Source organism: Myotis myotis, unplaced genomic scaffold (assembly GCF_014108235.1).
Source record: "Myotis myotis isolate mMyoMyo1 unplaced genomic scaffold, mMyoMyo1.p scaffold_m19_p_4, whole genome shotgun sequence".
NCBI lineage: Eukaryota > Metazoa > Chordata > Mammalia > Chiroptera > Vespertilionidae > Myotis > Myotis myotis.
The window spans coordinates 121501939-121517422 of NW_023416346.1; the positions used below are offsets into that span (position 1 = coordinate 121501939).

At 43.4% G+C, this 15484-nt stretch overlaps 1 protein-coding gene and 1 pseudogene across 7 annotated transcripts in view; one reads left to right on the forward strand and one right to left on the reverse strand.

Moving 5' to 3' along the window:
* MAP7D2 (MAP7 domain containing 2) overlaps nucleotides 1-15484 on the forward strand; it is a 109680-nt gene that overhangs the window by 84434 nt on the left and 9762 nt on the right. For all 7 annotated transcript variants that reach the window (XM_036305491.1, XM_036305498.1, XM_036305492.1 and 4 more), the window contains one exon: nucleotides 14553-14820. In XM_036305491.1, coding sequence (XP_036161384.1) covers nucleotides 14553-14820 — 268 coding nt within the window. The remainder of the gene's footprint in view (nucleotides 1-14552; nucleotides 14821-15484) is intronic.
* LOC118654186 lies at nucleotides 5290-5792 on the reverse strand (annotated as a pseudogene).

The following is a 15484-nucleotide window of genomic DNA, read 5'->3' on the forward strand; positions in this document are numbered from 1 at the left end:
TGAGTTGTTTTTGTTGTAGTTTATTTCTAATATTATGGCCTTGTGGTCTGAGACGATGCTTGGTATGATTTCAATCTTCTTGAATTTGGGGAGACTTTGTTTGTGACCCAATATGTGGTCTATTTTTGAAGATGTCCCCATGAGCACTTGAGAAGAACGTACATTTTGTGGCTTTGGGGTGAAGTGTTCTGAAGATGTCAATTAAGTCCATCTGATCTAGTGAGTCATTTAGGATTGCTGTTTCTTTGCTGAGTTTTTGTCTAGCGGATTTATCCAGTGATGTCAGTGGTGTATTAAAGTCCCCTACTATGATTGTATTGTTGTCGATCTCTCCCCTGATATCTTCCAGGAGTTTTCTTATGTATGTGGGTGCTCCTGCATTGGGTGCATATATGTTTATCAGAGTTATATCCTCTTGTTAGTATTATGAAGTGGCCTTCCTTATCTCTTGTTATGGCCTTCACTTTGAGGTCTATTTTGTCTGATATAAGTATTGCTACCCCAGCTTTTTTTTCATTTCCATTTGCCTGAAAGATATTTTTCCATCCCTTCACTTTCAGTCTGTGTGAGTGCCTTCTAATGAGGTGGGTCTCTTGTAGACAGCAAATATATGGGTCATGTTTTTTTATCCATTCAGCCACTTCGATGTCTTTTGATTGGACCATTTAGTCCATTTACGTTTAAAGTTATTATTGAAAGGTACTTATTTGTAGCCATTTCTATTTTTTTTTTGTGGCTGTTTTCTTTCTGGGCTTTTTATTTCTTCTTTTTACACCAGTCCCTTTAGCATTTCTTGCATTGCTGGCTTGGTGGTGATAAACTCCCTTAGCCTTTTTTTGTCTGTGAAGCTTCTTATTTCCCCTTCAATTTTGAATGATAGCCTTGCTGGATAGAGTATTCTTGGATTCAGTCCTTTGCTTTGCATCACTTTGTAAATTTCTGTCCATTCTTTTCTGGCCTGATGTGTTTCTGTTGAGAAATCATTTGATAATCTGATGGGGGATCCGTTGTAGGTAACTCTCTGTTTCTCTCTTGCAGCCTTTAAGATTCTGTCTTTGTCTTGTACATTTGCCATCGTTATTATGATGTGTCTTGGTGTGGGTCTTTTGGGGTTCATCTTGCCTGGGACTCTCTGTACTTCTGTAACTTTTTTCTTCCCCATATCTGGGAAGTTTTCTGACATTATTTCTTCAAATAGATTTTCTAATCCTTGCTGCTCTTCTTGTCCTTCTTACAGCCCTATTATGCATATGTTACTTCGTTTCATGTTGTCCCGAAGCTCCCTTAGGCTCTCCTCCTGCTTTTTAATTTTTTTCTCCAGTTGCTGTTCAGATTGAGCTTGTTTCTCTGCCTTATCTTCTAATTCAGTAATTCTGTCCTCTGCTTCTTCTAGTCTGCTGTTGAAACTTTCCATGGTGTTTTTGATTGTAGCTATATCACTTTTCATTTCTTCCTGATTCTTGCATAGGTTGTTGATTTTCTCATCCATCCGGTGAATGAATTGTACAACCATTACTCTGAATTCTTTTTCTGTCATGTTGCATGCTTCAGCTTCATTAATGTCCTTTCTTGGTGACTCCTCATTGTCTTTCCTCTGGGTGTTGTTTCGTCTCTTCATTCTGATTATCTCCCGATGGTTCAAATGTCGAGTTGCGTGGGCCTGGGCCATGTGCAGTGGGAGCCTCCCACCACCCTAGTGTCACTGAAGAGCTCTGACACTAAGATGTGTGGTTGTGGTGGGTTGGTGGGAACCAGGCTCGCTCAGAGTCAGTGTAGTCAGCGCTCAGTGTGGCCTCGTAGGCACCCTTAGAATCAGGGACCCTGCCTGCACCGTGCTGAAACAGAGACCCCCCTGAAGCGTTTTGAAAACCAGAGCCCCCTAGCGTGCGCCAGGAGTCAGAGTTCCCCAGAATCCAGTATCAGAGTCTCTGTTGCTTCGCACGACCTTGCCTTGAGAATCAGGGTCCCTGTATGCCCTTGCACCAGGAATTGGAGTCACTGGCTCTTAGTATGAATGCACAGGGAATCAGGATCTCAGGCGCAGGTGATAAGAAACACAGTCAAGTCACTGGTGCTTGGTGCTGCCTCCTGCCCAGAGAATTGGGGTCCCTGGGCCTGTGATAAGCGGGACAAATTCCCAGTGTTCGCTCGATTGCTCCCATCCCAGGGCTCAGAAGCCGGCCCTACGCGGGATCAGTTCCAAGGTGCTTGCGCACTTCCAGGCTAAAGTTCCTGGAGCGGGATCAGTTCCAAGGTGCTCGCGCACTTCCAGGCTAAAGTTCCTGGAGCTCTGAGGCCCTGGCAAGGGGTGGGTCTATCAGTTAGTTACTCTGGCGCTGCCCGCAAGCCTGCGGGAAGGGGGGATGGGCTCTGTTACTCACGGATCTGCCGTGGGGATTTCTGAACTTTTGGTGTCCGCAGGTCTGTAGCTGTGGTCACAGGTCTCTGTCCCCGGTGGCTGCGATCAGACTGGGTGGTGCTGAGGCCAGGATCGTAGTCTCAAGCAGCTCTGTTTCCCAAGATGGCGTGGTCGCCGTGCCTGTGCTGGCCGCCCAGGAGTGTCCGCGCAGGGAGCGGGACTCCGCCGCCTAAGACTGCCCGGTTTAGCAGCCCCTTAGAAGACCTGCAGAATCTAACTGTCCCTAGCTCATACACACACACCACACGCGTCCACACACTCCTTTATCACTTCCTTGCGCTCTCACACTCTCTCCCTCCCTACCTTCCTGCTGGTCGCCATTTTCTCCTCTGGATTGTCTTCTTTTTGTTAAGTTGTATGAGTTCCTTATATATTTTGGAAATTGACCCCATATCAAATACAAATATGTTCTCCCATGCAATGGGCTTTCTTATTGTTTTGTTGATGGTTTCTTTTGCTATGCAAAAGCTTTTTATTTTGATGTAGTCCTAGGGCCTAGGAGATGTATTCATAAACAGATTTTTATGAAAGATATCTGAGATTATACTGCCTATGGTTTCTTCTAAAATTTTAATGGTTTAATGACATATTTAAGTCTTTCATCCATTTTTAGTTTATTCTTATGTATGGTGTAAGTTGGTCTAGTTTCTTTCTTTCTTTCTTTTTTTCTTTCTTTCTTTTTTTTTTTTTGCATGTATCTGTCCAATTTTCTCAGCACCATTTATTGAAAAGACTGTCTTTACTCCATTGTATGCTCTTGCCTCCTTTGTCAAATATTAATTGAGCATAATGCCTTGGGTTGATTCCTGGGGTCTCTGTTCTGTTCCATTGATCTATCTGCCTGTTTGTGTGCCAGTACCAGGCTGTTTTGAGTAGGATGGCTTTGTAGTATAACTTATAATCCAATATTGTGATTCCTCCAACTTTGTTCTTCTTTCTCAAAATTGCTGCAGCTATTCAGAGTCTTTTTGGGTTCCATATAAATTTTTGTAGTGTTTGTTCTAGATATATGAAATATGCTGTTGGTGTTTTAATAGGGATTGCATTGAATCTATAGATTGCTTTAAGTAGTGTGGACATTTTAATGATGTTGATTCTACCAATCCATGAATATGGTATATTCTTCTACTTGTTTATATCTTCCTCTATCTCTTTTCAATGTCTTGTAGTTTTCTGAGTACAGGTCTTCTATCTCCTTTGTTAACTTTATTCCTAAGTATCTTAATTTTTTGTTGTTGTTGCAGTGGTAAACAGGATTGATTTTTTTCATTTCTCTTTCTGAGAGTTTAATATTGGTGTATAAAAATGCCATTGATTTCTGGGTGTTAATTTTGTTTCCTGCTACATTGTCGCATTCAGTTAAGTCCTGTAGTTTTTTAAAAATATATATATTTTATTGATATTTTACAGAGAGGAAGGGAGAAGGAGAGGGATAGAGAGTTAGAAACATCGATGAGAGAGAAACATTGATTCAGCTGCTTCCTGCACACTCCCTACTGGGGTTGCCTTGACTGGAATTGAACCTGGGACCCTTCAGTCCGCAGGCCGACATTCTATCCACTGAGCCAAACAGATCAGGGCAAGTCCTGTAGTTTTTTATGGAGTCTTTAGTGTTTTCTATGTATAATATCATGTCATCTGCGAAAAATGACAGTTTTAGTTCCTCCTTTCCAATTTGGATGCCTTTTACTTTTTCTTCCTTTTTTGATCACTGTGGCTAAGATATCCAGTGCTATGTTGAATAAGAGCGGTGAAAGTGGACATCCCTATCTTTTTCCTGTTCTTAGGGGAAATGGATTTAGTTTCTGCCCATTGAGTATGACAGTGATGGCAAATCTTTTGAGCTCGGCACGTCAGCATTTTGAAAAACCCTAACTTAACTCTGGTGCCGTGTCACATATAGAAATTTTTTGATATTTGCAACCATAGTAAAACAAAGATTTATATTCTTGATATTTATTTTATATATTTAAATGCCATTTAACAAAGAAAAATCAACCAAAAAAATGAGTTCACATGTCACTTCTGACATGTGTGTCATCGGTTTGTCATCACTGGAGTATGATGTTCACTGTAGGTTTGTCATACATGGCCTTTATTATGTTGAAGTATAATCGCTCTATTCCCACTTGGCTGAGAGTTTTTATCAAAAATGGGCCCTAGCTGGTTTGGCTCAGTGGATAGAGCGTTGGCCAGTGGACTGAAGGGTCCCAGGTTCGATTCTGGTCAAGGGCACATGTCCAGTTTGTGGGCTCGATCCCCAGTGGGGGGTGTGCGGTAGTTGGCAATCAGTGATTCTCATTGGCAATCAGTGATTCTCATCATTGATGTTTCTATTTCTCCCTCTCCTTGTATTTTCTTACCATCTTTTGTATTTCTGAGGTGTCAGTTGTTATTTCACCCTTTTCATTTCTAATTTTATTGATTTGGATCTTCTCTCTCTGTTTCTTGATGAGTCTGGCTAAAGATTCATCAATCTTGTTTATCCTTTCAAAGAACCAGCTCTTGGTTTCATTGATCTTTTGTATTTTTTTTTTTAGTCTCTGTGTCATATTTCCACTCTGATCTTTATCATTTCCTTCCTTCTATTTCCTCTGGGCTTTTCTTATTGGCCTTTTCCTAGTTCTTTAAGTTATGGTGTTAGATAGTTTATTGAAAATTTTTCTTGTTTTATGAGGTAGGCTTGTAGTGCTATGAATTTCCCTCTCAGGATTGCTTTCACTGTGTCTCATAGATTTTGGGTTGTTTGTATTCATTTTTATTTGTTTCCAGGAAGTTTTTGTTTCTTCCTTGATCTCATTGGTAACCCATTCATTGTTTAATAACATGTGATTTAGCCTCCATGTGTTTGGATTATTTTCTTATTTTTTAGTTCGTGTCTTTTATGAACCCAAATACAATTACTTGTCATCTGGTTTGTTGAAGCAATAGGTCAGACAGCATGTGCCACAATAATGTCTGTCAAAGTGGCTGGCCATAAAAACTCCAGCACCACATTCATCTGAAGGGCACTCCTGACGAAGGCGACTGATTTTGCCATTCTCATCCATTTTGTAGTATTTCAGGACAGCCAGCTTAACCTTCTTTCTCTTATGCTTGTTCTTCTTGGGAGTGGTGTAAGACTACTTTTTCCTTTTCTTGGTACCACCACGACATCTCAACACAAGATGAAGCGTGGACTCCTTTTGAATGTTGTAGTCAGACAAAGTACTCCCATCTTCCAGTTGCTTGCCAGCAAAGATCAGTCTTTGCTGATCAGGAGGAATTCCTTCCTTATCCTGGATCTTGGCCTTTACATTTTCTATCGTATCCGAGGGTTCAAGACCTCGAGAGTGATGGTCTTCCCCGTGAGGGTTTTCACAAAAATCTGCATCTTGGCGGTGACTCCATCTGAGGCGGAGGAGAAGGAAGAGACGGGTTACACCTGGGGACACAAGAGGGGAAGGCCGGTAGGGAGGGAGCGGATGAGAAGCACACGTGTTTGAATATTTTTGAGTTGATTTCTAATTTCATGCCCCTGTGATCTGAGATGATGCTTGATATGATTTCCATCTTCTTGAACTTGTAGAGACTTGTTTTGTGTCCTAACATGTGGAATATGCATTTTGAGAAAAATGTATATTCTGCAACTTTGAGGTGAAATGTTCTGTTAATGTCAATTAAATCCATCTGATCTAATGTGTCATTTAGAGTCACTGTTTCCTTGTTGATTTTTTGTCTGGAAGATATATCCAGTGAAGTTAGTGGGTTGTTAAAGTCCCCTACTATGGCTGCATTGCTGTCAATCTCTCCCTTAAAATACTCCAGATAGTGTTTTACACACACACACACACACACACACACACACACACACATTTTTAGGTGCTTCTGTATTGGGTGCATATATGTTTACCAGGTTTATGTCTTGTATCAATCCCCTTAGTATTATGTAGTGACCTTTATTATCTGTTGTGATGGCCTTCATTTTTAAGTCTATTTTGTCAGATATGAGTATTGCTACCCCAGCTTTTTTGTTTGTTTCCATTTGCATTGAAAATTTTTTTCCATCCCTTTACTCTCATCCTGTGTGAGTTTTTTGTTCTAAGGTGGGTCTCTTGTAGACAGAATATATATTCCTGAATCATGTTTTCTGCCCAAAGTGTGGGTGGGAACCCGCCACAGCTAAGATTTCCCTCCAGAACTTCAGCTGCTGCCTGTGGGAGCCAGGCCATGCCTCTCTTGCCTCTGCACTTCCTATCAGTCTTTATGTGGTCTCTACTTTACGTCCTTCATTATAAGGGTTTTCTCTAGCTAGTTTTTAGTTGGTTGTTCAGGATGGTTTTTCTATATTTTAATTGTAATTACAGTTTGGTCCTGGGAGAATGTCAGTGTAGCCTCCACTTAATCCGCCACCATCTTGGAATTCCAGATGCTCAGAGTTTTGCTGCGATCTTGCCCCAAAGGCTTTGGTGGAAAGAGCAACTCTCCTTTCTTTCTAGTGCTGGAGTTGATAAAGCGTCGGTGGAAGTATAGATCTGCCTGGTAGGTGTCTAGGAGACTGTACCTTTTACTAGATGTTATTAACAGCGATGGAACTTTGGTCTTTTCAGGCGACCTGGAAACTCATAGCTCCGGGATCTAAATGTTACCAGCAGCTTCCCATTTTCCTCTTGGACTCTAGGACCAACCAGACCTCATAGAGCTATCAAAGGAGTTCGAGCTTTGCTTATAGAATAAGGTTCTCCCTGAAAAAACAGGAGTTTGTGTATGTAAGGGTTTTGATTCTGCTTCCTGAATCATGTTTTTCATCTAAATTATCCTAACTCACACCCCAAAATGAGAGAGAAGAGGGTTGAGCAGAGACCACTCAGTGAGTAGGAAGCCTACCTCGTAGTTCATGAGATATAGGGTATGGGGACTCCCATCCTGGATCATGACAGAAGACTGGTCCCTAAACTTTGGAGGGTGTCCAAATCATCCCAGACGTGCAGTGAAAACGCACAGGCATAGGCCCTGTCCTGCCTCAACAGCTCACCAATATTTGAGAACTACTGCATTGTTAGTAATGGGTATTTGGTCAACATATAGACAGCCTGGCTTTTCTGAACTTTATATTCAGAAAGGAATGCATGTGGAAAGGCAAGGTAGATTTTATCTCTTAACTTGATAAAGGAAGCTTTCAGGATAATCACAGAGTGCAGTCCAATACTATTTAGAGAATTAACATGACAGGAAGCAGCACTTCAAGACTGGCACTGAATTGAGAGTAATAAATAATAGAGTATTCTCGATCCTGAAGTGACCTTGACAGGTCTTTTGTGGTCTCTGATTATAGGCTTACTGATTTTTTTTTTTAAGTGGTGGTGGTGGGTGGGTAGTCTGGCTGGTTCCTTCTTCAAATACCAGGCTTCTCTGATGATTTTCCCACCTGCCAGCGGCAGACCTTTTTGTTGACTGGTGAGCTTGGGCTGGTTTGGGTGTACCATAGGGTGTGTGAAGGGAGGTCACAGAAGATGAAGATGAACCCCAGGACCTCAAATGACAGGCCTTGGTAATTGCAGGCCCTGAACAGGTGAGTAACATGATTATAGCTATGTGCTGAGGAAGGTGAAGTTCTTTCCCTTCCAGCATCTACCCTGTCTCACATTTTCTTCATAGCTCAGCTCCTGAAATAATTGACTGTACTCCTGTCTGTTTCCTTAACTCACATTCAGTCCTCATATATCACACTCACCATTCCACCCAACTGCCAGATGCCTAAGCCATTTCTTTGTTGGCTTTCACCTTGTCCAGCTTGCCCTGGCTTCTTTGGCCTATCCTTCTTGGTCTCCTTCCTCCACTCACGTGTCATCTGGGCTCCCAGTCCTCAGTCCTTGGCCAGTTTCACCTGACAATCCTCTGCTCTGCCAGTGCCCCTGTCACGCCGCGAGTTTCTCCAACTTCAAAAGATTTGGGGCTCACATTTCACACCATGGGTTCATAATGGGCATTTGGTGTGCTAAACCAACTCTGCTCTCACCTCCCTTTCTACTCTCATTTTCCCTTTTTATCTGCTTCTGAAGCTAATTTCTTCTTATTCTGTGAACCTTCAATACTTTCTGGTACAAGAGTGGCATTAAGCAACACATGCGTACTGGTAGCTCCTGAATCTGTGCCTACGGCTTGGTCTCTTGCGAGGGCTGCACTGTCCACCACTATAGCCTCTAGTCCCATGTGGCTACCGAAATGTGAATTCACTGCAATTAGGTAAACTTCAGTTCCTCAGCTGTACTAGCCACATTTCAAGTACACATCAGGTGCATGGCTAGTAGCTACCATGGCCATCATGGATCTCTAGAACATTTCCCTCATCATAGAAAGTTCTATTGGATAGAGGCCATATTTCGAACTGCCTTATACTTTCATTTGAGTGTGTGCTACATACACTTCAAACCAAGCATTTTTCAAGCAGGCCTTATTATCTTTCTCCCAAACTTCATTTTTCTTTCACAAGCTCCGTGCCCCCATCTTTCCAGTCACCTAAATCAGAAGTCTCAGCCAGCTTCCAACTCTTCCCTCTCCTTCTTCCTCAGTGTCCCATCTGCCAGGTCTATCCAGGCTGCCTCTTTCGCATCTCTCTCCTCTCCTTTCCCCTCCAGCCCATCCTCTTCTTTAAGCTCCAAACCTTGTTGTCTCTCACCTGGACTGTGTCTGTGGCATCCGAGCTGAGCTCCCTGCTCTAGGTCTCCTAGAGCTTGTCTGCTATTCACACTGTGTTCCCAGTGACTATTCACACATAGTATCATTGTCATGCTCCCATTCCTTAATAAGCCAGTAACTCCCTTGCCCACAGGATCCATCCAAACCCATCACCAGGCCTTCAAGGCTGGGCAGGACCTGGCCACCACCTGCCCCTCCTCCTCCAGCATTCTAGACACTGGCGTGCAGAGTCCCTGATAGGCCCTCACCATGTGATTCCACACCTCTGCTTTCCCTCTGCTGCACATGGACTCATGCTCCTCACCAGACCCACCTTTTCTCCAGACTCAGGTCAAGCCTAGCTTCCTGTCTGCAGCCTTTCTGGCCTTGCCCCTAGGAGAGAACTGATATCTCTTCCTCTTCCCCCTTCCTGAGCCCAGCTGTTCGGCTAACACAGCCTTGTCTGTTCACTGGCCTGCTTACCCCTAGTAAGCATCTTGAAAGGCTGGGATACAGTCCTTGGATCACTGGCACTGGCACTCAGTACATGTACAAAGAAGGCAGAGAAGGAGATAGAGACCCATCTAAGACACCATTGCAGTTTCGGGCTAAGAGAAGGCAAAGGCTAATGCAGTGTGGTGAAGGTAAACCTGAAAAAGGGAGGGTGAGTTCATGTCAAGTGGGCCAGCTCCAGTCTGCAGACTTGCACAACCTAACAAAACTGGCCAATTCAGAGTTGATGCTGAGGGTTGAGTCTCTATGGACTTAGGAGAATGGTATACCCAATAACCGATAAAGGAAGGACAGAAGGAATTGATTTTAGAGGGTAAAAACTATCTATTTGACTTTAGACACACTAAGTTGAAAGTGCCTGCAAAATGTTCAGCTGATTGAAAATGGAGTTGACGCCTGGTGCCTAACTAAAAATGAGAGTAATATATTTGACCCAAAACCAGTTTTCCTCTCTCTTGCCAGAATGTGAAGCTTTGCCTAGCACCACATGGGAGGTGAGAAAATACCAGACAATTTGGGTATGAAACACAGTGGATATCACTTACAATAAGATCATCCCACATCTGTTTTGAGCTTAGAGCCAATGCCACAGACATGCAGTTGCCAAGAAAAAATAAAGGTCCTTGAGTCAAACTGTGGAAAGCCAATTATTGTCACAAACTGGTGAGGGAAATGCCATCAGGGATGAGACTATTCAGAACAGCAGGGCTGACAAGAATCCAGATAGCTGGGGCTTAGGAAGAAGAGCAAAAGCTGATCCAGAGCCCACTAGCAGTGACATCAGGGCTCTCTTGGAAGCACACAGAGCAGGGCATAGCCCCTGGGCTTGTGGGTGGGCTAAGATGTAAATCAGGACTCTTGGAGTTGGGACAAGAAAGCCTGGAGCCCAGGTCTACCCTGAGGAAGGCACTGACAGAAACCAGTAAGCCAGAGATCTTACTATGATTCCAAAGTGGGGCCGGTAAGTCACGTCAAGAAGCTAAAATAGCTGTTAGGTGCCCACACAGAAAGACATTCAAGTTAGCCCCCATGAGCAAGGTCACAATGTCCACATAAGAGGTCCTTCTGCCACTCAGAATCACGCCTCACTGGCTGAGCCTCTAGGTCAGTGATGGCGAACCTTTTGAGCTCGGCATGTCGGCATTTTGAAAAACCCTAACTTAACTCTGGTGCCGTGTCACATATAGAAATTCTTTGATATTTGCAACCATAGTAAAACAAAGATTTATATTTTTGATATTTATTTTATATATTTAAATGCCATTTAACAAAGAAAAATCAACCAAAAAAATGAGTTCGCGTGTCACCTCTGACACATGTGTCATAGGTTCGCCATCACTGCTGTAGGTGGTTGGCTGTTGGGGCAGGTGAAGCCCAGCAATGTGGGGTGGTGGGCATCGCGGCAGCCAAGGCAGGAGGGAGAGCCTCATAAACACAGGGCTGGGGAGAGGTCCTCACAGGAGAGACCTTTAAGGATATCTGTACCTACAATATATGTCGAGGCTGAGGAAAAGTCTTGACATTTAGGAGATGAACCGACATTTGGGAGGGAAATTTGATATGGGGAGACCTAAGCCAGCTTGGAAGAGGTGAGAGGGGAGAGGATGAACCGTCAGCTGGATGTTAAGAGGCTGTGAGTGGAAGGCAGGGGAGATTTGTTTGGGACACCTGAGACCTGAACGTTTTCCCAGGCCATGGAAAGGTAAGTGTAGAAGGGTCAAATGATGGAAGGACACAGGAGAGTGGCGGGAGCATGGTGTGGGAGAGTGTGTGATTAATAGCACAAGTGGTAGCATTTATAGTCCTTTTGAAATTTCTGAGCAACAGTGAAATAGAGGGCAAAAGCTCAGATCAGGTGGCCCCGGGCTTCTCTGTAAAGTGGTTGGTGATGCAATCAACAAAGGAGGATATTGAAGACTGAGACAAGGTAGAGGTTTGGACTGTTTCCACAGGGATCAGGGGTAGGGATGGGGCCAAAAGGCTGGAGTGTTAGCTGAGGCCCAGGGACAGATGACCAGTCAGCATTATTGGGGCCTTACTCTAACAGTGTTGGCAGCCCAGGAGGGCACAAGGGGTCCTGGGAACTACCTGAGCCTGGAGTTGGGCAGCAGAGTGGGCTCCATGCTATCCCGGAAGTGCTCAGGGGGGGACCGGAGGCTTGGGGCACAGAGAAGAGGGAGCAAGTGACTGCACAGGTCAGGAGAGAAGGCAATGAAGGATGGGATGAGAGCAGATCACACAAGACAAAGTGTAACATGTTAATGGTTAAGCTTTTTAAACTGAAGACTTTTAAGCACATAAGGAAGAGAGAATAGTGAAACCTACATACTTGTCCACAGATTGAACAACTCAAGGCTGAGCACATGTCGGGGATGTGGTGTAAGTGTGAAAGGGTGGGACAGGAGGTGGTGAAGTGCTGGAGCTTGCGAGTTGTTCAGTGAAGACCCTCACCAATGGCTGGTGATGGGGATAAGGATGCATCTGCTGAAGGATGACCGTGGTCCACAGTTTTCTGATCCTTTCTACCTGGTGAGGAAGAGGGGCAGGTTTGGAATAGGTGACAGGAACACGGACGGAGAGGGTGACAGAACTGTACACAGGTCTGGTGAACTCTGTAGGGAACTGAGTAGTGATGACAAGGGCAATGGGGTGCAGGCCACCTGCAGAAGAGGGGCTGGAGAAAGGACCAAATCCGTGTTCACTCCAGTTTTTTAAGCAGGAAGAGAAAGGATGTGCAGCCTTGGAGAGGACATTGAGTGACTTGGTTTCACACAGGCGAAGCCAGTTCTGGGGGAAGCAGATTGTGGTTAATGGAGGGAATTTTGTCTGTAATAGGGAGGGACAGGCAGGGGCTAATGGGCCTGTGGGGAGAAATTTCTGTTGTGGGTGATTATGGAGACTTAGGGGTCAAGAGGATATGTTATTTACTCTGTGTGTGTGCACTGGGCACCTCTGAAGTCCTCATGGTAAAATGGAAGGAACAGAGTGGCTTTTCAGATCCTAAAGAGAAAGGTGAAGCAACTGGGCATTTATTCACACACAGCAGATCCTTTGTGTATTAGCTTGTCTGGGACAGTCACAACTGGCTCCTTAAAAGAAATGAGAACTGAAACAGTGCTCTGCTTAACCTCTGGATAAATCTTGTTCTCCACACATCTACTTGTGATAATCCTATGTTGGACGTACTCAGCCTTTTACTGGGGAACCTAAGAACTGGAGGTTGTTGTGTGTGTATTTTTCCTGATTCGTCCCCCTAATGCTCTTCTCCAGAGATTTCCAGAATATCTGTTGTTAATTCCAGTTGTTGTAGCAATGCTTCTGGGCAGTGCAACCTCTGCTAATGTAGAATATGTTTATCAGACACTTTTACAGTCTTAGGCTAAATGATGTCTTTAAGTATTTATTTACCTTTTAAAAATATCTCTTTTGTGACACATAGGCTAACTGTCTCCACGATTCCTGAAGCCAACCATTAGGATAGAAGAATCTTCTTTATAATCTTCATCTTTTTATAACAGTATAATAGCATCCAGTAAGTCAGTGACACATGCTTCCAAATAAAGGTAATTTCTGAAAGACACAGTTTTATAGATGCTCTTAGAAGGACATTAAGAGTTGGAGAGAGGATTCATTTTAAATTGGAAGACAAACCAGCATTTGGGAACCAACCCAGAGCCAGGCATTGTGCTAAGTGCTTCCCATGCATTATCTCATTTCATTCTCACAGTGGTGTCATGGAGCCAATGATATAGCTGTTTCCATTTTGTAAATGGGCATCAGAGATGTTCAGTCACTTTGCAAGGAAGGGTCACACGGTGAGTGGCACAGTCAGAATGCAATCTTGGTCTTGCCCATATGTCACATTGCCAGTCAGGAGCACACTGCAAGGTATGATTACTCACGTTTTTTCAAAGATAAGGAAAGTGACACGCATGTGAGCAAGAAGAACACTAGAAACGTAAAAATAAGCGCTTAGATGTTACAGAATTTCCCCTCACTGCCTAGAGCTATCATCACATCACCAACTCTGCATCTGTGGATAAAAGGCATGTCCAAATGCCATTTAATTTTATACAGCAAAGAATAAAAGCTAAGACAGATTTTTAAAGATTTCCAAAATAAATGAAAAATAGATATTTTAATTTCTATATTAAATGTCAAGTTTCTTTGGAGCATTTCTTCCATTTGCTGCTTCAGAAGTCATATGCCAATTAAAACCCAAAGTGAACTTTGGAACCCTAGTCACTGCTTTCAAATTGTTGACTGGCACATTTGTGGCCATTGAGACATTTAGTTTTTTCTAGGTTAAGTCAGTATTAAAATACTTACTTTGCTTAGTTTTTAAAGAATTGTCATTAAATAAGAATAAGCTCTAGCCGATGGTACTAAGTGGTTAGAGCATCAGCCTGTGCACCAAAGATTCATGGGTTCGATTCCCAGTCAAGGACACGTACCTGGGTTGCAGATTTTTTGATCCTTGGCCTCTGTGGAGGCATGATGGGAGGCAGCCAATTGATGTGTCTCTCTTACATTGATGTTTTTCTCTCTCTCTCTTTGTCTCTGTCTCCCTCCCTCCCTCTCTCCCTTCCACTCTTTCCAAAAAGCAATGGGAAAAATATCCTCAGGTGAGGATTTAAAAAAAAAAAAAGAATGATGGGGCTATAGTCATTTGTAGATTGACTGGGGAACATCTGTGTCTTCATTACAATATGTTCACAATATCATTACTCTTTATAACAGACTGTGGAGTCAGCCTTCGTTAATTTTTTTTTTTTTTGTAAGTATATGGGCTGGAGTGGCTTCCTGGGAAGGATGAGTCATTTTCTTAAGTGGATACTAATTCAGGTGCACTTGTCTGTGACTATATCATGCATTACACTCCTGTCAGCACACGGTTCTTTGACAGTTTGCCTTTTGAGCTGAGCATGTCCCTGTCTTCTAACAACACTTATGTTCTCAAAAGGCTGGAGAGAGAGGAACAGGAAAAAAAGGAAGAGGAGGAAAGACTTCACCTAGAAGAGGAAGCCCGTAAGCAGGAAGAGGAAAAGAAGCAGCAGGAAGAGGAAAAGAAGCGGCAGGAAGAGGAAAAGAAGCGGCAGGAAGAGGAAAAGAAAAGACTGGAGGAAGAGGAGGCCAAGAGGAAGGCCAAAGAGGAGCAACTGTTGAAAGAAGAACAAGAAAAGGAAAAACAAGAAAAAGAAAAGCAAGAAAAAGCCATGATTGAAAAGCAGGTACTTATGAGTCTTCATATAGACTTTGCCTTAAGGGCCTTAGTTAACATTAGGTAAAATTAGTTAAATTTGAATGACTCAATATTTACTTGAAGTATTTTCTTAAACCAACTGGGCTGGTTATTAAATATGAGTTACTTTGCCCTGGCCAGCATGTTCAGTGGTTAGAGCATGGCCTGCACATTGGAGGGTTGAAGTGTCTCAGGTTTGATTCCCAGTCAGGGGCATGTACTTGGGTTGCAGGTCCAATCCCCACCCCCCAGTCAGGGCACGTGTAGGAGTCAACCAATCGATATGTCTATCACATTGATGTTTCTCTCTCTCTCTCTCTCCCTCTCTCTCTCTCTCTCCCTCTCTCCCTCTCTCCCTCTCTCCTCCCTTCCACTCTCTAAAATCAATGGAAAAAATATCCTTGGGAGAGGATTAAAATATATGCATATATGAGTTAATTTGGGCAATAAAAGTGAAGTTGGTAATGTTTTCTGTATGTCAGTCTGGGTTCCCTCAAAGACAGACCCTGGATGAGAATATGGGTGCTAGTAATTAACTCAGGAGAAGATCCCAGGAAGCTGGTACCCGGGGAGTGAATGGAAAGCCAATGTAAGCGCACTGATGAGTGGAATACTGTGGGCAACTGGAACTCACTGCCTTTGGGACTATCTAA